Below are 23982 nucleotides of genomic sequence, written 5' to 3'. Positions count from 1 at the left end.
AAGCTGTAGTTGGTAACATCAGCTCCCCTGTGATTTCCACAAGTAGATGGGAAAAGACCTGAGGGATGAATCAACAGAATCACACAGAATCACAGAACGTTAGAGGTTGGAAGGAACCTCCAGAGATCATCCAGTCCAATCCCCCTGCCAGAGCAGGATCACAGGAATGCATTCAGGCAGGTTTTCAAAGTCTCCAGAGAAGGAGATTCCACAACCTCCCTGGGCAGCCTGCTCCAGTGCTCTGTCACCCTCACTGTAAACAAGTTTCTCCTCATGTTGAGGTGAAACCTTCTATGCACAAGTTTGTATCCACTGTTTCTTTTTACTGCACACCACCACCAAGTTTGACCCCATCCACTTGACACCCACCCCTCAGTTACTGACATTGATCAGATCTGAGTCTTTGTGAACCACAGAGGTTCTTCAGTAGTGAGCACACAGGATCCAAGAAGAAACTGTCACAGCCAAATGAAATAAAGAGCTCTTCCCCAGACTCAGCACCTCTTATCATGCCCTCCCCACCCCTTTCAAAGCAAACCAAACCAATCAGGACTCAAAAGAGCAAGCACCTTGATAGCTGCTTTGGCTCACATACTCAAACACACATGGACAATGTAAAGCTTTAATCAATGAAAATACATTTGCTTTAAAAACAGTGCATTGGTAAACTAAAGAAACTGCTGCAGTTTGTTCATCAGGAAAGTCTGAGAGCTCACTCCAGTTTCCAGAGGACCTACATCAACAAGGATTAAAAACATCACAACACATGCAGAAAGCTTCTTGCTCTGCCCTACCTATTGCTGTGTGAAATAAAAAATGAAATCTGAAATGGAAAAAAGAAAAAGCTGCAGGATGAAGTGGGGGGAAAAAGGCTACAGGATAAAATGGGGGTGGAAATACTATGGGATGAAGTGGGGAAAAAAGGCAACAGGATGAAGTGGGGGGAAAAAGGCTACAGGATTAAGTGGGGGGAAAAAGGCTACAGGATTAAGTGGGAGGAAAAAGGCAACAGGATGAAGTGGGGGGAAAAAGGCAACAGGATGAAGTGGGGGGAAAAAGGCAACAGGATGAAGTGGGGGGAAAAAGGCAACAGGATGAAGTGGGGGGAAAAAGGTGACAGGATGAAGTGGGGGGAAAAGCTACTACAGGATGAAATGGGGGAAAAGGCCACAGGATGAAGTGGGGGAAAAAAGGCAACAGGATGAAGTGAGGGGAAAAAGGCTACAGGATGAAATAGGAGAAAAAACTACAGAATGCAATGGAAAAAATGCTACAGGATGAAATGGAAAAAATGCTACAGGATGGAACAGGAAAAGGATACTACAGGATGAATGGAAAAAATGCTAGAGGATGAAATGGGCCCACAATGTAACATGAAATAAAATCCAAAATGAAATAAAACATAAAGTGGAAAGCCAAAAATGAAATAAAATGAAGTAAACCAAAGCAAAACTAAACCAAACAGCCTGTTTTTCTCATCAGGGTGCAAAGCCTGCTTGATTTTTCAACTCTTGGTCTACTGTTTTGGAAATCAGGCTCTTCCAAGATGAGAATGTGGTGCAAGCCTCCAAACACCACAGTTCTCCTGTGGTCTTTAAAGAGCTTGCTCAGTTTCTTAAGCAAGGAAAACAGGAATGCCACAAGGGACTGCTTAGATGTCTCTAGTGCTTCTGCAGCTACCCTGCAACTGTGCACCAGGTGGCCATGAATTTTTTATGCTAAGTAATCTAAAACCTCCATGAGAATTCTTAACTGTTATTCTACCCCACCTGAAGAACAATACAAGCAGATCCATTTCATCAGGCAGCCATCTGACACCTCTCGCTGCAGAACAGAGCTGTGCTGCTCTTAAGGCATCTGTAACCTTCAGGGAAGGCACAATTTGCCCTCTCCTCAGAGTGTGGGCGCTGCCACAGAGTTATTAAACAAACGTTATCCAGTCTCCATCCCACTAACTCCCACTGAATAAATCCAACCAGCAAACTCACTGGCAAAACTCCTTGTTGGATTGCAGAGTAGATCACAGAATCACTGAACTGTCAGTGTGGGAGGAGAGAGCAAGGATCATCCAGTTCCAACCCCCCTGCCATGGGCAGGGACACCTCACACTAGATGAGGTTGCCCAGTGCCACGTCCAGCATGGCCTTTAAAACTTCCAGGGATGAGGCTTCCACCACCTCCCTCTGCAACCTGTTCAGTGTCTCACTACCCTTACGGTGACGAACTACTTCCTAATGCCTCATCTAAATCTCCCCTCCTCTAGCTAGGATCCATCCCCCCCAGTCCTATCACTACCTGACAACCTCCCCAGCTTTCTTGTGGGCCCCCTTCCGATACTGGAAGACCACAATAAGGTCTCCTTGGAGCCTTCTCTTCTCCAGACTACACGACCCCAACTCTCTCAGCCTGTGCTCATAGGAGAGGTGCTCCAGCCCTCAGATCTCTGAGGTCCCTTCCAACCTAGACCATTCCTTGAACTCTGTAAGGTAGCTGACCACTGCTGTTGGGAACAAACTAGAGGCACACGTGCTATGGAGCTTTTTACACCGGGGTAGCAAGGTTTTAAATAACTCAATTCTTCATTCTGTGGGTTTGGTTTGCCTTTTTTTTTTCTATTAACATAAAATTTTATTTAAAAAAAATATAAGTTTCCTCTATTTAACATGTATGTTAGCTTGCTGGATATGACTGAAGATCATGAGACCTTCAAACATCAAATGATAACAAACCAAAACACTTTCTTCACAGCTTTGAAAAAGGGGGAGGAAGGAAAGAGGAAGGAAAAAGACGAAGCACCAAACCAATCCTAGCAAGAAAACCAAATAGTTCTAACAGCATCAGATTATGAACCCACACCACAAATGTTAGGGGGGAAAAAAAAGGAAAACTATTAATATATTGATCAAATTTGGATACATTCCATACAAGTAGAGCATATAATTGGGTGAGCCCAGGCTGGGAAGGAATACATTCTATTTGCAATTGTTTCTTCTCTGTACTTCCAATAAATTCTACTCCTTCCTTCCCTCCAAGCCATCCCTGATTTATATGCATTTAGTTGTGCTAAAGCCAGATATGGAGGACCCTGCAGAGAAACAATCTGACAGTATTTAATCAGAGATTCCCCCCAGCAGGGCAAGAACACCAGCTACGTTTGATGGTGGAAGCAACTGGGAGGTGTGCACGTTATGGATTTAATTTGTAGTCCAGAAGACTGCTCCTACAGCCTTTCACAAAGAAAGCTGTGTAGGAGTTCTCTCTAACACAATGGATGTACGTGGTGCTTACGTATTCTCCATGGGCCCTAGGGTCTCCCTAAGAACAAAGAGAGGAGGGAATGAACAGCTCCCCTCAATCTCACTTTATCCTGTGCAGAGGATTAGCAGCCTGTGGTTGTGTGGCTGTGTGTGCAGTCACTCAGCCTGGGGGAGTGAACCTTCAACAGAGAGTTTCAGAGATGGTCATCTGTGCAGAAGCGTCCTGGCAGCGACCTTGCTAGCAGCTGTGTTTTCAAGGGTCAGTGAGAATGGAAACTCACTGAGAACCTGAATACTGGGTTAGAACTGATCTTGTGCATAGAAACTAAACTCGGGGGACTCAGGTGATGAATTCTCTGTGGGAGAAGGGAATAACAACTGACATTCCCCACAGAAAGATCAGCTACCATGTACACAGAGATAGAAGCTCCCTCTCTTTCCCCGACAGATTCCTTCCTGGGAAGAGAGAGTTTCTGGTTCCCTTCAAAGAGCTGTTTGTAGAAGCCTGTAAATGCACACATGCTTGCACAAACCACCTCTTGCTTTCTCACTGAACACGAAAGCCTTCCTGTAACAGGGCTAAGAGGCTAGGTTTGCAGTTTAAGCAACGATGACACTCGAGAGTTTGCTGTAAAATCAAAACACGCTGCAAAGACCCAAACAAATCCCAACATGAGTCCGATGCTACCTCAAGCCAAGAACAAACAAGCAAGCAAGCAATGAACACTAGTATTTTGTTTGGGTTTTCTTGTTTGGTTTTTTTTTTTGAGTGGATATTACAAAAAATAGTAATCATACACCTTTTTTTTGTTTTTCTTTTAACTGTTCATTACTTAAAGCACATATGAATGTAACATTCAGAATCGTAACATAGAAAATGTCATGTGGGCAATCTGCTGTTCCAAGTACACTTACCAAAATACAATTTTAGAATGAAGAAAAAAGTCTCAAAATACACCTGTACAACAATTGGGATCCACAAAATATGATTTAATAGTATCACTCAAGATCACTTCATTGAAACCACTTCTATAATACTGTTTGAATAGTCATCCCTGTTCAAAGAGCATTCTCCCCCCTTTTCCCTAGCCCCCTCCCACTAAAGCAAGGGTGGAATTTTTCATTGCAATGAGTTATCTTTTAAAAAACCCCAAATCTGAAGCAGTCCTATTAACTATTACACTGCCTACACTTAGATACTGGGAGGATGGGAACCACCCTCTGAGGCCATGGTACATCGAGACACCCATATTATTGTTTGTAGCGCAAGCAGAACAATCCTGTAAAGGGCAACTAAACAGGGTCAAAAGATGAATCCTCTCACTACCAAATCATTCCCTATGTGATACTTAAGCCTGTAACAGTACACCTTTACTGGAAAAGAAAAAGTTAACCATTTCATCCTATAAATATTTGTCTTTATTTGCTTTAGGTTTAGAAGTTGCTATTTAAGGTCTATTAACAGAAATACATAACAAAAAAGAGCTCCCTAACAAGTGGAAAAGAAGTAATTACAAATGCTGAAAAAAGTTGGCCTCATTAACATATGTACAGACTTGCTTACTTAATACACATCTTTGTGGGAATTAAATCATTTTATGACACACATTTATACAGGCATTAAACATTCCCAAGTAACTTTGAGCAGAGAGTATGCCAAATCTTTCGTTTGGGCAGACAAAGAAATGTATGTTTCTGGTTTGATTGTGGAGCTAACATGCAACAGATACAACGTTCAGTCTGAGCCGCTGCTGGTAAGTTGATCTGTTTTTTCCTGCAAAGATCTATCCATTGAACTTGGGTCCTTCTGTCCCTTCTTGTCCTTGTTCTGCTGTTCCTGCAGCTTCAGGATTATTTTCCTTATTTCTTCTCTTTTGGTTTTCATTCTTGGGCGTGGGAACCAGTCTGTTAAGTTCATTGGGAGCTCAAAACTCAGAATGGGATTCTGCAAAGAAAGGTCATTGGGATGTTACAGTGAAAGAGTGGAGACAGCCACAGTGGGAAAATTTACACTCTTCCCCACCTCATTCCAACATCATGAAACAAAATTTCTACAGTTCCTATGTTTTATGCATGTACAATTAAGGTAAAAATAAACTAAGCTTCAGTAGGTTACAGAGTAATACTCATCTGGACCACAGTTCTGGTTACAAAAGCACCCAAACGATCTACTCTGCTACATCTTTTAGAACAAGCATTTGGAAGCAGAACTGTGTTTAAATGCTCACATTTCTTAACAAGAAAAAAAGAGAGAGAAAGATCTTGTATGGTATAGTTCTTTTTCTTTTCAGAGAGAAAAAAGGATGACGAGCATTAAAATCTAGAGCTGAAAAGGAGTCTGTTGCTAAATACTCCAGGCTTTATAAATACCTCCAGGACCACAACCAACTAGGAAAATGAGTTTCGTATTTCATTCAAAACCAGGGCTTGTGCAAAGCTACCACCAGGCCTTTTTACACTTACATTCTGTTTTCTCTCTAGAGGTCAACTCATGCAAAGAATTAAGAGAGTGATTACTATGAGACATTATCCACACCACACTTGTGACACTGTACAACACTGTCACCCTAACCAAACACCAGTCTGTGGAACGGTGTTTCCTCAGAGAAATTCCTGCCTTTGAGTATTCTGCTTTCCAAAATTAACAGGGTTATTTGAGGTTGGAAGAGACCTCTAAGATCATCCAGTCCAACCTATCCCCCAGCCCTATACAGTCAACTAGACCATGGCACCAAGTGCCTCATCCAGCCTGTTCTTGAAGACCTCCAGGGACAGTGTCTCCACCACCTCCCTGGGCAGCCCATTCCAATGCCAATCACTCTCTCTGCCAACAACTTCCTCCTAACATCCAGCCTAGACCTCCCCTGGCACAACTTGAGACTGTGTCCCCTTGTTCTGTTGCTGGTTGTCTGGGAAAAGAGACCACCCCCTACCTGGCTACAATGTCCCTTCAGGTAGTTGTAGACAGCAACGAGGTCACTCCTGAGCCTCCTCTTCTCTAGGCTAAGCAACGTTACGTTTATCCACTGAACCAACTACCTGGGGGAAGAAACTAGCCACATTCTGCACAAGAACATGTCAGTGTTGCTCTAGCAACATTACTCCACATCTAAACAGAACACAGAGAACACGGCATTAAAAACTCCTATGTTGAACTGACTCTGCCAGTGAAGCTACTTAACAGCAGCAGTAAGCAGACTTCAGATAAAACACCAAGATGCAGACAACCTGCCTGGGTGTGTTCCTGGGTGATTTACTCAGGGTGATCCTGCTCTAGCAAGGGGGTTGGACTTGATGATCTTCGCTTCCAGTCCCTATCACACTATGAAAAAGCATGGGCTCACCCATAGTATGCATCAGAAAACAGGCCAGGCAAAGGAATAAGAACATTAATATAAACTCATTAGTGTGGTTACTAATATTAGGAAGACATTTCCAATTAAATCAACCTTAACCAGAGCTGGGTAAGGAAAGCAGGGACGGGGTCAGAAGCCTCTTGTGCAGGCGTTCTGCTGCCTCGGAGCTTCCTTCCCGGCAGCTCGCTCAGCAGAGCCCGCGCAGCATCACCCATTACCCTGAAGCCCCAGCTGCCGGAGAGGCCCTTTCAGCCCCCGGGCCCCTCCGAAGGCCGAGGTCCAGCCCGCACCGCCAGCTACGGGCACGGCCGCGGGCGGCCCCATGGCGCCCTCTGGTGGGCAGCGGCAGGCGGGCCCCAGGCGGCCACCGCAGCTCGGCTCTGCCCCGCAGCCCGCCCCGGGGAAACCAGGGGAGCTCAGACCTGCTCCTCCAGAGCCGAAGGGCAGCGCTGAAGAGGCACGGTGCGAAGGGAGGACTGGCGGGCACGCTCATTACCGCGCTGCCCACCCTGGCTAACCAGTCTCCCTGTAAAAACTACACCATGGCTTTTAGCACCAGGTATTGAAAAAGATGTGCCTGGACAGTCCACAAACATCACACTAAGCATCCCTCCACACGTACGACCCACTCAGTTTGTCGAGCTGCTGAAAACAACGAGACTTTGTGCAATTTTTTGCATCTATTAGCAGCTGAAATCATTAAGTTTTATAACTGTGAGACAGTCAAGCTCCGTGCACCCTGGGCAGGTTCTCCTTGCAGAACACTCTGTGATTCGCTATCTGACACATCCACATGGCATCCCTGTTCCCTGGCAGGCAAAGCTGCTGCACACTGCAAGACCAGGCAGGAGAAAGCATCCTGTCTGACATCATTCTGCCATCACTTTGAAACAAGGAAGGGGCTGAGATTGATTGCTCCTCACATGCCTGTGTACAGAGCAGGAAGCACTCAAGGATGATTCTAAGCTCTTGTGGAGAGAAAAGGAGGTAAAAGCAGGAACTTTTGGCTTTTAATTTGCACAAATACACTCTGATATAGCCTTTCATATGAAGCATGAGTGAGGGAAGGGTGATGGAACAAAGAAGAAACCACCACCTCACTCCAGAGTAGTTATTACAAGAGAGATTAGGAACAGTGCTCTAAACTATTATGAACTGTCAACACAGTTAAAGTGTTCCCACAGCGGCGCCTAACGTGACCATAGCTCCTCCTCCCAGCACAGATCTGAAAGTGCTAATGCCTCCACATGTGAAAAAGACCTGTAACTTGGAAGACCAAGGCAAGTAAACTGAGACTTTAACTGATGTCTTCAATAGAATCAGAATCTGGCCTTTAGCTGTAATGATTCCACTCCCAAGTTTTAATGTAAGCTACAAAAAAACCTCTCTGTATTGCACCAGTGAATTATTCAGCCACGTTCCTTAGGGAGAAAAGAACAAGCTTTTTGCAGATCTTTAGATGCTGAATTCAAATTTGAACTAAGTTTTTTACTAAATAATTTGGGGGGGGGCATGTAACATAAACCTTTAACTGCATTTTCTTAACATTCTCTCTCAGAAAATTCCATGGCTTCTGATTTCTGGTTAAGTACATGCAAACAATAATGACAATCATTCTACTTTCCAAAAATAACAATTATGTGAATGTGTAAATTAGTTTATAATGGAGAATCTAATGTAGAGAGATATAAGAGCTACTCTAGAACGGCTGCAATAATTGTAATAGCTCAGATTTGCTGCAGGAAACCCCAAAAATTAGATAGACAAAGAGAGGTGTACCTACCTCAAAAAAGCTCTCCACGTACTGCAGTATGTACACTCCGCAGTCACTGAAGTTGTTTTGCTGTGGCACTTTGGGGTTGGAACCTTTCATGACATCTTTGGAAAAGCTTCTTTTGTTGCCTTTCCTGACTTCCCATTCCACCTCCAGATATCTACAGCAAAAGACCATTTAAATTCAGGCTCCTGTTCTCCTGCAGAACTTTGAGGAAACAAAACCAACCCCCAAACTCAGACAGGAAACTTACTCCCTTAGTGTTTTCACAACATTTGACCGGGAAGGGCCTCTTAGTGAGTCCATCAGCAAAATGCAGGGCCTAAGAGAGAAGACAGCTTTTAAGTACATGATATTTGACAGCAGTTAAGATGTTGCTACACAGCTGGTTAGCTATAGATCATTTGTGGGGTGACCTTGACCAAAACTTGATCAATACTCTGAAGTTTTGTCAGTGCTGCTGTAGTCCCCTAACTGGGATAGGGGAATAGAGAAAACTTCAGAATACACTTGGAAAATACAGCACTGTTGGGCTGAAAGCAAAACCTAGGTGCTTAAATACCCTCGGTCCTGCCTGATCAACCTAGTGGCTTTCTTGTTAGAGTGGAAAAGGGAAGGGAAATGAATGCTATCTGTCTGGACTTGTGCAAAGTTTCCCCACAACATCCTCCTCTCTGTGTTGGAGAGATGGATTTCATGGGTGGACTGTCCAGTGCACAATGAAGTGGTTGGATGATTCCATCCCAAAGGCAGTGGTCAGTGGCTTGGTATCCAGATGGAAATCTGTGACAAGTGGTCATCCTCAGGAGTTCATACTGGGACCGGTGCTGTTTAGTATCTCCATCAATGACATAAGAGCATCCTCAGCGAGTTAGCAGGTAAGGCCAACCTGAATGGTGCAGCTGTCAAGCCAGAAGGCCGAGATGTCAACCAGAGAAACTTGGACAAGCTCAAGACATGGGCTGAGGTGAACCTCATGAGGTTCAGCAAGGCCTAGTGCAAGTTCTTGCACATGAGTTGGGACAGTCCTTATCAATAACAAGCTGGGGGAGAATGTGATAGAAAGCAGCCCTGTAGGGGAGGACTTGGAGTACTGATGGATGAAAAGCTGGACATGAGCCAACAATGTGCACTCACAGCCCAGAAAGCCAATCACATCCTGGGCTGCAACAAAAGAAGCGCTGCCAGCAGGCTGAGGAAGGTTGATTCTGCCCCCTCTACTCCACTCTGGTGAGACCTCACCCGAGTAATGCATCCAACTCTGGAAACACCAGCACAAGAAGGACATTAACCTGCTGGAGTGGGTCCAGAGGAGTACCACACAAAAATCATCTAAGGGCTGGAGCACCTCTCCTATAAGGACAGGCTCAGACTGTTGAGTCTGTTCAGTTTGGGGAAGAGAAGGCTGTGGGCCCATCTCTCCAGCCTGTCTGGGTTCCTCTGGATGGCATCCCTGCCATCTTCTAGAGAACCAAGTCTGCTTGAACAGCTTTTGAACACTAAGGATGCTTATCACCTGCTATCACCTGACCTAGAAGCAGCTATGAACACAATAACCATTATCATCTGCTTTCTGCGCAGCATCTGGATGTATAGACCAAAGCTGACTCATACCAGAGTTCAGAATCTCAGCATTAGATGCAGTATGTGATTTGAGGGATACACAGGCTGCAAATTACTTTACTCCTAGTAAACTCAGACAAAATAACTGCATGCATTTATGTGTGTTTGCATTTATAAATCATTTTACATGTACACAATTGTTTTGGGCATTAAGCATATAAATCACTTGAATAAAGTTTGCCTTTAATTGGACCTGTTTCCATTTTTGAGAAGACAGTTATTATTTATACAGGCAATGCTCCTTCAAAACATACAACCTGGTACTTTAGGGAGGAAAGAAGTGAAAGCCATTTCAAGGTAATTGCTTCTTCACACAGAAGTAATGTTAAAATATGCTAATAGTAAAGAATTTAAGTGCCCTTTAATGACTTGTGATATGTCAGTGTCAAAGATCACATGAAACTTCAGGTCTGGATTAAAAGAATGTCTGGTGGAAAGTTTTATGTGCAGAATAACCCATCATCAGGAGGGAACACATTTAGCCAAGCTATAATCAGAAGGTCATAAACATGCTCAAAACTCACAACCCAGATGGATTTTTACACACACCTTCAAGAAAATGCATTAAGAACAATTCATACAGATCCCATATCGTGTATACACATGTAATTTTATCCTGCACCACGAGAATGCATGCTGAAAGCTTTTTGCTTTTCTACTAAGCAGCATATTCCCAAAGAAGGGAAAACAAAAATGGGTCAACAATTGTAAGCAAACACAAAGAGAATTGCTAAGAGAGCAACACTTGTAACAACACTTCTGCATTTGCAATTGTGCGTTTCTGTTGCATCAAAACCGCAGGCAATTGCAGACAAGGATTAGTCACAAATAATTTCTGGCTTTCAGACATTAAAATAAACCATAAAATGTAAGTGGTTCAAAATCTAGAACAGGTAAAAAAGTAAACACACACAAGATGTAACTAAACTTAGTACTGTGGGACATTTTTGTAAGATAAAAGGAATGTAGAGAGAAAAAAGACAGACTACTACTAAGAACAGGAAGAGACAATAAAGAGAAGAGGCTACAATCACACAATCAGGTAAGAAACGGAGGCAGCTTAACTCATTTGCATTTTCTGTACTCATTGGAGTGGTGAAAAGCTTAACAAGACAGGAAATGTAATTATTTTCATTTAAAGAGGGCTTTAAAATTATTTTGAAGTATAGGAGATATTTAAAGATGCTCCTGCACCTTTTTGTAGGAACCTAAGTGCAAGATACCACAGAACAACCTTCAATTGCCTGTAGCAGCACACAGGCTGAACAAAAAGCCAAAAAGCTATTATTTAACTCAGTTTCATTCAATGTTCTCCTCACTGCAGATAACAATACTACAGGATATAACATTCTCTCTCAAACACCAATAACATGTTGATGGAAAATGTTTGAGACTGATGCAGGACCATGTTGTATAAAAACTGTCTTTTCAATGCCATAAACGTCTATGAAATCTCCATTTCAGCTCTTTGGATACTTACTGTTTGCAGACAGTAGGCTTCAGGTGCCATTGTCCCATTTCTGAACTGCAGTTGTCATCTACAAGGCCACCATCATCACTACTGTCATCCTACAGAAACAAGATGTTTACAGGTGGTTTAAAACCTAATATTGGTTTTCAAACACACACAGAAGATTTTTATTTCCCCCCTCTCCTTACCATTTTCATTCAAGATCAATAACATACATTTAATAAAGAAGTGGTAGCTTTAAACTGAAACCATTCACAGCTTGTTATGTTTGCAGCATCAATTTCTAGTCACTTTCTCAAACCTGTGCTGGAACGACAGGGAGTGAAGGCTGCTGTTTGTTAAACGACTGCTCAAGCTATATAAGAAGCTGCAACTGACATCTTCAAAGCATGGCTGGCTTAAAAGAGATGCACCTCCATTCTCTGCTTATATTATCAATGCTTTCCTTTGCTAATGATTACTAGAAACCTCCTCAGGTGATTTCATGTCTATTATCTTCTAGATGAAATGAGGCCAAATCTGCAACAAAGTCAGAAGTAACATTTGATTTTGCCTTCAGAATGGCATGGAAATTCAACTGGCATGATCTAAGTTTAAGGGTGGCAGAAACAGACATGTCACAAACCTGGGAATCTCTGTTTAGCATCTCATTTCAGACCAGTGGCTATGAAGGACATGGAAGCCTTCTGAACAAAACCACTAAGCTCCTGTCTAAAAGAAACCCAGTGATCCAGGTGAGATTTTTTACCTTTCTACTGAGTTCACTACTATTGCCACAGACCACTGCATTTTAGGGAAGAGGTTTTCCCAAAATGGGAACCCCCATTTGTCAGCACCACTTGTGACTTTTTTTTTGGGTGAGATTCATGCACACTACCACTCAGCATTCTGTGACCAAAGTCCTCATGCTAGGCCATGCAGATGATGCCAAATTAGCAACTACTGCCTAGTTCCCAATGCACTTGTTTCAGTTGCATTTTTGGCAGAGGTGAAGGTGCACTCAAGCCTGTCAGGGTCCACCATTTCTGTACTTGCATTATGCATTCTAGAAGATAATCAGTTAAGTTCTGTTAAGTGCAATCAAGGAACTCAGCAACCTTTCTTCCTCTCAAGGAACACAGTCCTGTGCCTCCTTCCTTCATGACATGTATGTTCAATCAGAAAAACTCTACTACTCATCCTCCATCTTCTGGCAACTCTTAACTTCCACAAAACAGATAGAAAGACACTTCCATCAGAGAAGAATTACGGAATGTTCGGGCAAGTGTCATGACAGGAGAGGTGGGCTGAGCCTGTATGGAAGGCACAGCTAGGTTTCAACATCAGCTGGAGCTTTTGTGTGTGTGCACATATATACATACTATTTGGAAGCCACTACAAAGAGCTGCAGATTTTGGAAAATAATTCTCTGTTCTGAACTCAAAGGTGAAAAATGAGTACTTCCTAGAGTGTACATTTGATAGCCTCCATTTCTTTAGTTTGGAGTCATACACCTGAAATGTGAACAGGAAGGCCAGTTAGGAAAAGTAACCGTGTAACTCCAGCTTACTCACATTGAGCTTACACTGTACAAGCAATAAGGCTATGGAATGATGCCCTTGTGCTCAGCAGTGAGTTAGTATAGTTACCTCATCAGCCTCTACACAGCTCTAAACATCTTTCAAATCTCAACATTTCTTTCATATAAATCCATGTTGTTTACATTTCAGTAGGAGAAGCACCAATGGAACAAAAGACACAGCAGCATCTACTTATAAATGTGTCTGTGTATGCTCAGGAAATGCAGCTGAAAGAAGAGTGACTTTTCTTGGGTCTGGTAGATAAACATGGGGCTAAGGGAGATGAAAGACGTTGGGGAAGAGAAGGCTTTGAGAAGACCTTGTAGTAGCCTTCCACTATACAAAGGAGACCTACAGGAGGGCTGAAGAGGGACTATTTACAAGGTCTTGTAATGACAGGATGAGGGGTAACAGGTTTAAACTGGCAGAGGGGAGATTTAGACTAGATGTTAGGAAGAAGTTCTTTCCAGTGAGGGTGCTGAAACACTGGAACAGGTTTCCCAGGGAGGTTGTGGATGCTTCCTCCCTGGAGGTGTTTGGGGCCAGGCTGGATGAGGCCTTCAGCAACCTGTTCTAGTGGAGGTGTCCCTGCCTATGGTGAGGGGTTTGAATTAGATGAGAGTGTTGAATTAAATGATCTTTGAGGTCCCTTCCAACCTAAACCATTCTATGATGACTTGCAGAGTTTCCATTAAAATCACTGTGCAGCATATTGTCACTAAAAAAGACTCACAGAAATAAATGCAAGATCAGTGCAGCACTTTCCTGTTAAAGAGTTTCATGAATGAATGTACATCCTCTCCCATCAGCTAATCTGCAAAGTTTTGCAGGTAACCAAGTGCTTTGGATTTGACACTTGTGAAGAAGACAGCTAGCTCTAAACAAAGCACATTCACAGTGTGTGTGTACAGCTTTCATGCTGCCCATTCAAAATGCAACATAACACAGTTAAGTATTTCCCAAACAAAAAGGGTAAATTCTTTACCTGGTTATCTTGGTCTTCAGAAAAATCTATGAGGTCATCTTCATTTAGTTTACTGCCATCAGCTGAATCTTCGCTATAGTTTAGCCTGATTTTGTGCAATCCATCTGTATCAATCATAGATAGTAGCATATTTCAACATGAAATTCCAAGTCATGACAGAGGGTTGGAACTAGATGATCTTTGAGGTCCCTTCCAACCTAAACTGTGCTGTGATTCTATGTTAAGTGGACACCATTAATCAGAGCAGAGAGCTACTCAAGTGAACAGGTATTGTACTCGATATCTGCTTTGAGGTGAGGTTTCATTGGTTTCACTGACTATACTGTCAAAGTGCCTTTTGTCTTTTGGAAATATCCTAGGATATCCAGGACAGAGTCAGAAGTTAGAACTCACATCCTTCTGAAGCAACAACTGAAAGCTGGGCACAAAACTCAAGGTCTATATCCATCTGAAATCAATGTTTAGATGCACTGCACACCTAAATTTAGCTGCCTAAAACATCTATTTGCTATCAAGATCAAACTGAATTAAAGGTGCATCTTCTACAGTGTTTAAGCATTAGAGTCTGAGGTATTTTTTGTTATCAGCCACCAATACAATGCAGCCAGTAGAAAATGTAACTAGCAAAAGATATGCCATAGTGCAGATTCCAACTAATGGCTGACAAGTAACAGCTGCAGAATCTTAGACACAAGACCATATCACACAGCAGCAATATGATAAACAGTAACAATGACACAAAATGAAGAATCAGTTCAAACAAAAATAAATGTACACACACACCCCCAGTCCCCCCCAAGACTTTCTAGGACAAGTGATGTTATTATCACAAATGAATAAATTTTGATCAGAAAGGAGAGTGTTTATAACCACCAAGATATTAAAGCTGCAATGGCCTGCATTATGTATATTAAGCACTTGATCACCTTTTCAGCTAAGCTATAAGTCACTGTGTAAATTAAAGTCAACAGGAATACTATCAGAGACTAAAGCAAAAGTTTCTGCATGGCCATGTTTTGTTCTCTATGCCCCAAAGGGATCAAACCTTGCAGAAAGCAGAGAGAACATTTTACTAACTTCTTCAACTGCCTTTAAAATGTGTCAACTCCTTTGTTTGCTTTGGTACAAGACCTGTTCCAAATTACTGACATCAGCAGGGATGTGTGGAGAAAGCCTCTCTAAATGTAACATGGAAGTCATGGCAGAGAATTACTTTTTCATTTTTTCAGCTATTTTCTTCTTACTCTTTTTACATTCTGTCAAGACATGAAAAGAACTTAATGATGTTGAAGGAAAACCTCAAATGCTAGAAGATGCTGGAATTAAAGCTGCTCACACAATGTTAATTCAACTTCCCCCATCCAGATACTTTATGAAGGTCCACGGTCAACTAATATCCTTTCCTTATCGGTCAACTAATATCCTTTCATTAACAATTACAGCCATAAGTGATGCAAAGCATGATCTACAAAATGATTTTGTGTGAAAAAAGGTCACACAACTGAAAAATTAATCTGCTTTAAGGAAGGCAGTGTTAGATCTCCAACCCATGACACTTACATTAATAGCCACCAAAAAAGATTTTGTATGCCACTGCTCTAAATTAGTTATACTGTAAGCACTCAAACCTCAGTCACACACTGACTTTCAAAGTATGAAGTGAACACCACAGCAAAAGCAGTGACAGCTGTGATATCTCCAAACAGTTCACTGAAATGTGGAGATGTGGACAATTACATACCCATGGACTGGCTAGCAGTAGTGAATTCACCCTGTATCCCGTTTTCATCCGGAGTCCTATGGTCAAGTTTATGGTACGCTGATTCCACAGTGCTAGGTTCTTCCACATCACTGTCTATTTGATTCAGTTTTTTGAAAGTACTTTTTACCCTGCAAGGACTTCTTCTACAATATGAAGACTCACTGTCCTCTGGTTCAGTGTTTGGGTCAGTTAAAGCTGTATTATACTTTTTGGTCAATGTCTTCTTTGTGGAGGATTTGGAGGGCGAGTTCTGTGCATCTAGCTCATTTGGCAAAGGAGATGGTGTGCTGCTCTCTCCATCTGAAGAGGAAGATTTCATCTGTGTTGTAGCATTTTCATGATAGTGGGGATTTGGTTCATATCTGGGTTTTTCTAAACCAGGAAAACAAATGACAGCCAAAAACCAGTGTGCACTGTAAAGGGAAAAAAAAAAACACCATTAAAAAGTAGGAATTGCATTAATGCACACAGTTAAGTTGGGGAAAAATAAACAAACCCCTGAATGTGTGTGTACACAACAAAAAAATTAATCACACAATGTTAGAGGTTAGGAGGGACATCCAGAGATCAAGTCCAACCCCTCTGCCAAAAGCAGGATCACTCAGGGCAGTCTACACTGGAATGCATCCAGTTGGGTTTTCATTGTCACCAGACAGCCTCCACAACCTCTTGGGCAGCCTGCTTCAGTGCTCTGTCACCCTCATTCTAAAGAAGTTTCTCCTTATGCTGAGGTGAAACCTTCTATGTCCCAGTCTGTACCTGTTGCTCCTTGTCTTATTGTGCTGATCAGCAAAAAGAAATTGGTCCCAGCCACTTGACACTCAGCCCTCAGATATTTGTACATAATACTCAGATCTCCTCTCATTCCTCTCTTCTACAGACTAAACAGCCCCAAGGCTCTCAGTCTCTCTTCATAGATGTGTTGCTCAAGTCCCCCACTCATCCTTGTGGCTCTCTGTTGGACTCTCTCCAGCAGGTCCCTGTCTCTCTGGAATTGGGGAGCCCAAAACTGGACACAATACTCCAGGTGTGGTCTCACCAGGGCAGAGCAGAGGGGGAGAAAAACCTTCCTAGACCTGCTGGACACACTTTTCTTGATGCAGCCCAGCAATTTCATCCCTCAAAGTTTTCAATTATAGATTGTAAAAGTTATTTGCTCTTCTGAGCAGCTTTTACTCAAGCCTTCACACTCTTCTTGAAAGTTAAGATCACTCCATCCAAGTACTCACCAACAAATTCATTAATATGATGGAGTTAAACACAAACACAGGTGTTGTCTAAATAATTACTTCAATTTGCTCATACTTTATTCTTTCTCTTCTTTGAATTAAAGCTCACTTCTTTTTAAACATTTTCTTTATCACTGCATGAATAGGAGACTTTAGAGTTTGTGTTTTATGGCTGTAGGAAGTTTTCAAAACAAAACACCCAACAAAAAACAACCTCATACACACACAAAAATAACCCCAAACATGAAAAAAACACCAACCCCCCCTCAAACCAACCAATAAACAAAAAACAACCAAAAAAATTATCTTCCAAAACAATACAAATCAACTCCAATCCAACCTACCCTTTGAATTAAAAATCAGTTGATCAAGTAAGGAATAATTCCCTTTGCTACCTGTCCATTAATTTATTTATGCTCTTATGAAGTATTTTTAAATATAGTAGTTTAACTTGCCTAAGTATTTTGGCTTAGGTTCTTCCTGTGAACTGTGTGACAGCTTGGTCTGACCTTAAGGAAATCAAGCATCATTAAAAGCCTTTAACCACCACTAGAATGCTAGGTCTGCTTCCTGACCCCCCTCAAAAGAACCACAAAATAAGAGGGTATAAAGAAAAAAGAATAAAGCTCCCAACACAGGGCAGCAGATTTTAAACTGCATTTTCTCTGATACTGGTTTATTGTAACTAAAGGATGACCTCATCTATTTTGAAAAGGTCTCCTCAGTGGTACTAAGGACTACAAAAAGTAATTAAAAGTTCATGGCAATGTCTTAGAAGAACAAAGTCCAGGGAACCAGGCAAAACACAGAATCGTTTAGGTTGGAAAAGATCTCTAAGATCATCAGGTCCAACCACGGACACTAAACCATGTCCTGAAGTCACATGGAGAAAAGTCACTGTGAATTTTGGTTCCTCTCCTGTCCTGTGTGACAGTGACTTTGCTCCACACCTTTCTTGAAGACCTTGAAAATGCACTCAGAAAATTAATTCCTGCTCACTCTTTGCATTGTGCCATACTACTACTACCACAGTGCACTTAGAGGTCTTACATTAATATTTTGGGGTTTAGCATCTGGGGAAAAAAATAAGTTTATACTCTTAGTTTTTAAACTTGAATTCTCATTGGAAAGTAACTTTCAGTTTTAGAATTGTGAAGCTGAAGCCTCACCAGGTAGCTGCAGCAAGAAGGAACATGGACTTACGCTTCGTTCAGGGGAACAAAAATGAAATCCTTCTCAAAGATGTCAACGTGCCGCGTCCAGGTTTTCACTCGCCCGTGCCGTCTTTGCTGGATGCTGCAAGAGACCAACACAGCATTGGCAGCGTGGCTCATTCACAGAACCACAGAATGCTAGGGGCTGGAAAGGACCTCAAAAGATCGTCCAGTCCAGCCCCCCTGCCAGAGCAGGATCACCTAGAGCAGATCACATAAGAATGCATCCAGGCAGGTTTTGAGTATCTCCAGAGAGGGAGACTCCATAACTCTCCTGGGCAGCCTGTACCAGTGTCCTGGCACCCTCACAGGGAAAAAAAGATTTCCTCAGGTTTCCATGGAACTTCCTATGCCTCAGCTTCCACTCATTGCCCCTTGTCCTCTCACTGGGCATCACCCAGCAGAGCCTGGCTCCAGCCTCTTGGCACTCACCCTTTACACATTTGTAAACTTGAATGAGGCCACCTCTCAGTCTCCTCCTCCTCAAGCTAAAGCCCCCCAGCTCCCTCAGTATTTTCTTATAAGGAAGATGCTCCACTCCCCTAATTATTTTTGTGGCTCACTGCTGGACTCTTTCAAGCACTTTCTTGAGGTTCTCAGTGAACTGAAAAACTACTTCTGCAGGTATGAATCATAGAATCAAACAGATTGGAAGAGACCTCCAAGCTCATCTAGTCCAACCCATCCCCCAGCCCTATCCAGCCAACCAGACCATGGCACTAAGTGCCCCAGCCAGTATTTGCTTGAACACCTCCAGGGATGGTGACTCCACCACCTCCCTGGGCAGCCCATTCCAATGCCAATCACTCTCTCTGTCAACAACTTCCTCCTAACATCCAACCTAGACCTCCCTCGGCACAACTTGAGGTTGTGTTCACCTTATAGAATTACACAATTGTTTTAGTTGAAAAAGACCTCTGAGATCACAGAGTCCAAGCATTAACCCAAAGCCACTATGGCCATTAAATCACATCCCAGAGTACCACACCCAAATATTTCTTGAGCGCCTCTAGGGATGGTGACTCCACCACCTTGCTGGGCAGCCTGCTCCAGTGCCTGACCAGTCTTTCAGTAAAGAACTTTTTCCCAATATCCAACCTAAACCTCCTCTGGTGCAACTTGAGGCCATTTCCTCTGGTGCTAAGACTTGATATTAGGGACAAAGGGTATGTCTGGATGCTTCCTAGAGTTCTCTTGGTATCATAGTAGTGTCTGCAAGGAGTTTTATCTCTCTAAAGCATCCATTCCTGCAGTCTTCAGTGTACTCAGCTCTTAATACAACTGATTTAGCAAAAGACTTACGAAAGGTTTGAAGTTTCATGAATATTTCTTCTTTCTCTTTGATTAAGGCGTTTGTAGAAGAATGAACTGAACACATGTATTCTGTCAGCATCTTCTTTTTTCAGTTTTTCAAGTACCAAATACCTGATTAGTTAAAAAAAGGATGAGAATTTCATAGAGGAGTTTGAGAAATTCACAGAGGTAAAAGATTCATCACCAGAGTAAAAAGGATTGATTGCCAGCTGCGCTACTTCCCCTCCAAACTGTGGCAGTCTCTCAGAAAACAGCTGTAAGAATATTAGAACTGACTAAAACAGAGCAACTCACTATGCAGTATCTGTGCCAATATTTCAAGGTATGAAGCACCCTGCTCAATCAAGAAGCTGTTCTCCTGCTCCTGCATTTATTTTTAGATCGTGGCAGAAAAATAAACATTTGATGAGTTTGCTACATGCAACCTACCCAGGAAAAGGCCCCTGGTTTGTAACTGAGCCACTGATTCTTCAACCATTGCCAGAGTGATGCACTAATTTTCTTTTCATCTCTACATTTAGTGAGACTGAAAATTAGACACAAGCACCTTATGTGCAACATAAACAGAGCAGCTCAGAACAATTTCATCCATTTCTAACATTTGTAGCATCAGTAACACCAAAAAAAATTGATTTATCTATTACATTAATCACAACAAATTACATTCCAGAGAACAAAAATACTCAGGGATAAAAAAACCCTGAACTTAAAAATACTCTTTTTTCCCTTTGCTGTAACAATTTCTCTTCAGCTGCTAAGAACATGCAAAGAACAAAGGAAGAGCAAAGTCACTGTCAAGCAGGACAGGAACTAAAATTTCTTCCAAAAACACTAAACACCTTTTAAAATTGGAGCTATACATAGTTGGAAACCAAATGTTACCAACTGACCTGTGCATTTTTAACGTTGGGACTTTTCAAAGTATAAGATACCTAAAGACTGATGTGATATCAAACTTACTTTAAATAAAAATCAATAATAACATCATTTAAAAATTCTCCTTCATTTAGACAATGGAGGTCTTCGTTGGTCACAGAAATACCACCTTTTGCTGGAGGAGGTGGATAAACTATCAACCTGAAAAGAAAAATACAGTCCATAATTCATGTGGCATTCCAGACATCACAGAATGGCTTAGGTTGGAAGGGACTTCAGAGATCATCTACTCCAACCTTCCCACCATGGGCAGAGACACCACCCAACTACACCTAGTTGCTCAAGGCCTCATCCAACCTGGCCTTGAACACCTCCAGGGAGAAGGCATCCACAACCTCCCTGTTGCAGTGTCTCACCACACTTGTATTGAAGGACTTCTTCCTAACATCCAGTCTAAACCTACTCTCCCTCAGCTTCAAAACATTCCTTCTTGTTCTGCTGCCAGACACTTTAATGAAAAGTCCCTCTCCAGCCCTCCTGTAGCCTTCCTTGATGTATTGGAAGGCAGCTGTAAAGTCACCCTAGGAGCCTTCTCCAGGCTGAACAGCTCTCTCTGTCTATCACCACAGCAGAGTTGATATCTAGGCCTTGGGTCATCTTTGTGGCCCTCCTCTGGTCTCGCTCCAATGTCCTTCTCACGATGGGGACAGCAGAGCTGGACACAGCATTCAAGGCAGGGTCTCACCGGAGCAGAGTAAAGGGGGCAGAATCACTTCACTGGACCTGCCAACCACATTCTTCTCAACGCAGCCAGCTATAGTTTGCCTTCTGGGCTGCCTGAGCACACCACCAGCTTTTGGTGAGCTACACCCCCAAAAAGACCCTCAGACAATGATTAGAGGGAAAAGATTAACATCTTACTTTTCTATAGGCCCAATAAACACTGTATGTGGTTCTCCAATTTCTTCATCATCGTCGAAATACGGCAGCTGTTTACTTCGCTGCTGCACTTTGGACTCAGGAGCAACCTTACAAGAACAAAGTCAATATTAATAAGCAGACTGTGCCCAAATATGCCAAAAGAGGTAATAGAGCTTCATGAAGTGTAATACCCATTGACAAGGAATTCAAGTTGGTTTTTTGCACCTTTCCTAATTCATTTATTACACTTAGGTCTGTACTCACTTCCTACAGAGCCACAAAATATTCCCATATATTAAGAGGCAGTTTTGTTTAAAGGAAAGCATCAATTCATTTTACTACAACACTGCAACTTAACTTCTGGATTGAAATATTATATCAATTTAGCAGTAGATTCATTTGGAAACAATTATGTTGTTGAATTAATAGCACAAATTTCTTGTCCCTTCATATCTTTACTTGTGGACCACTGTACAAGCTTACAATCAAATGAAACACGTGTGTGACTGCACAAACTACTTGCCTGTCTTATAATCCATCATGAACCAGTCTGAAACCCTCCTATGAGAGTTGAATTCCTCTTTGGACTAGTGACTAGCACACTGTCTTCAGTATATTTGTAACCCCAAATAACATCATTCATAGAATCACAGACTCAGTGAGGGTTGGAAGGGACCACAAGGATCATCTAGTTCCAACCCTCCTGTCATAGGCAGGGACACCCTACCCTACATCAGGCTGCTCACGGCCCTCATCCAGCCTGGCCTTAAACACCTCCAGGGATGGGGACCCAACCACCTCCCTGGGCAACATATTCCAGGCTCTCAGCACTCTCATGGTGAAGAGCTTCCTCCTCACCTCCAGTCTGAATCTCCCCACCTCCAGCTTTGCTCCATTCCTCCTAGTCCTGTCACTCCCCGATAACCTAAAAAGTCCCTCCTCAGCTTTTTTTCTGTTTTGCTTTTCTTTAATTCTGTTCCAAACAAAAAATGCAATTACATTTTTAATTTTGTTTTCTCTGTGTGATGGACTTCCTTTGGAATTGTCTTCCATGCACTTAGTAAAAGCAACAAGTCTGCCGTTGGCTTCTTCAAAGGGGATTTTCACAAAGAAGTCAGAAATGTTATTTCTTATACCAATGTCTGCAATTATCTTTTCAAATATTGAGTTTGCAGCAGGATCAAGACCAGTTTCAAAAATCAAAATGATGTACTGTTCTTCTTGACCTACAACAGAGCAGAGGAAATGCTTCAGTTAGAAATGAAATGACACCAGCACAAAGATTTCAGAACCACAAGCCAACACCTGTACATGCTGCTGACGATGCACACAAGCAGTAGCAGATGTCTGCAGGTAGACTGAAGGTACTTGCAGAAGGCTGCATTCAATTCCTGCCTCCAGAACTATTAATTATTACACCTTCTAAGTTTTTTCAAGACACTGAATGCAAAGCCAAAATGCATTTTGAAATGACAGCTCCTCTGCTTATTGACTACAATCAATACTTTTTCTTACAGTTCATAGATTCACAGGATGGTTTGGATTGTAAGGGACCTTCAAGGAAAGTTCCACCTCTCCTGTCATGGGTAGGGACACCTTTCACTACACCAGGTTGCTCAAGGCCTCCTCTAACCTGGTGGCCTTTAACATCTCCAGGAAAGACGCATCCATGACCTTTCTGGGCAACCTATTCCAGTGCTTCACCACCCTCACTGTAAAGAATTTCTTTCTAATCTCCAGTCTAAATCTACCCTCAAGCTTCAGTTCTTTCCCTGTCATTCTATCACTACAAGCCCTTGCAAAAAGTCCTTTCCTAGATTTCTTAAAGGCCCCCTCTTCTGGAAGGTCACTATAAGGTCTGCCTGGAGCCTCCTCTCCTCCAGCCCCAGCTCTTCCAGCCTGGCCCCACAGGGAAGGTGCCTACCCTGTTGCTTCAACACAACGCCAGAAATGATGTGTCCAATGTAATTTCCTCTCTACATGGGGATAGAGACAATGCTCTCATTTCTCTGAGGTAAACACAAACAAGTCTAGAGCAGGACCCACAAGAATCAACAAAGATACACTCATCTGTGGAAATTCCTTAGAAATTTAAATCTGCATCAAGAATGTAGATGGCCTTTTGTGGTCTCCATGTTTATTATGAAAAGGGTTTCCATCTGCCTAACTCCTTCAAAATCTACACAGGATTTCATTACAGAAGATTTCAGTCTGGTTTTCTCCTTCTTTCAAAGTGATGTGATAGAAAAAGGGGAAGTAAAAAAGAGCCTCAAGATAGCAGACACTGAATTAAACAAGCAGCAGAATATAAGACCCATACTCATCAGGTAGATTCACCATCTGTCCTGATCCTAGAAGGCTCTCCTATAAAACATCACTGCCCTTTGTAAATGGTACATACTGAAGTCACCACAGCAAGTAAGCCTAGGGCTCTTCAGTCTATCAGTTAAAACAATCTGCAAGAATCACTTTGACAGGGATATTTGCAGCAGTGACATCTACATGTCAGCTTTCAGACAAGAGAAATTCTCAGAAACAATGAGGGGTTGAAAAACAAATTCCACTTTAACTCGGGGTAGCCATCAAGTAGGATGCAGAATGCATACCACTGCTTAGAAACTAAACTGAACAGGCTATTAAG

At 42.4% G+C, this 23982-nt stretch overlaps 1 protein-coding gene across 4 annotated transcripts in view; it reads right to left on the bottom strand.

Annotated features, from left to right (window-relative positions):
• Positions 1-2591: 2591 nt before the first annotated feature.
• SENP6 (SUMO specific peptidase 6) overlaps positions 2592-23982 on the bottom strand; it is a 77792-nt gene continuing 56401 nt past the window's right edge. For 3 of the 4 annotated variants that reach the window (XM_064164230.1, XM_064164231.1, XM_064164232.1), the window contains 11 exons: positions 22341-22567; positions 21342-21448; positions 20505-20621; positions 19533-19655; positions 18220-18312; positions 15767-16200; positions 14026-14129; positions 11491-11579; positions 8641-8709; positions 8397-8547; positions 2592-5202 (listed from right to left, as the gene is read on the bottom strand). In XM_064164230.1, the coding sequence (XP_064020300.1) occupies positions 4993-5202; positions 8397-8547; positions 8641-8709; positions 11491-11579; positions 14026-14129; positions 15767-16200; positions 18220-18312; positions 19533-19655; positions 20505-20621; positions 21342-21448; positions 22341-22567 (1724 nt within the window). In that variant the 3' untranslated portion in view covers positions 2592-4992. Of the gene's footprint in view, positions 5203-8396; positions 8548-8640; positions 8710-11490; positions 11580-14025; positions 14130-15766; positions 16201-18219; positions 18313-19532; positions 19656-20500; positions 20622-21341; positions 21449-22340; positions 22568-23982 lie in introns of those variants that run through there. The other variant, XM_064164233.1, reaches the window with a different exon arrangement.

Source organism: Pogoniulus pusillus, chromosome 25, assembly GCF_015220805.1.
Source record: "Pogoniulus pusillus isolate bPogPus1 chromosome 25, bPogPus1.pri, whole genome shotgun sequence".
Taxonomy (NCBI): domain Eukaryota; kingdom Metazoa; phylum Chordata; class Aves; order Piciformes; family Lybiidae; genus Pogoniulus; species Pogoniulus pusillus.
The sequence above is the reverse complement of the archived record's forward strand: the minus strand, read 5'-3'. Positions and strand labels throughout refer to the sequence as shown.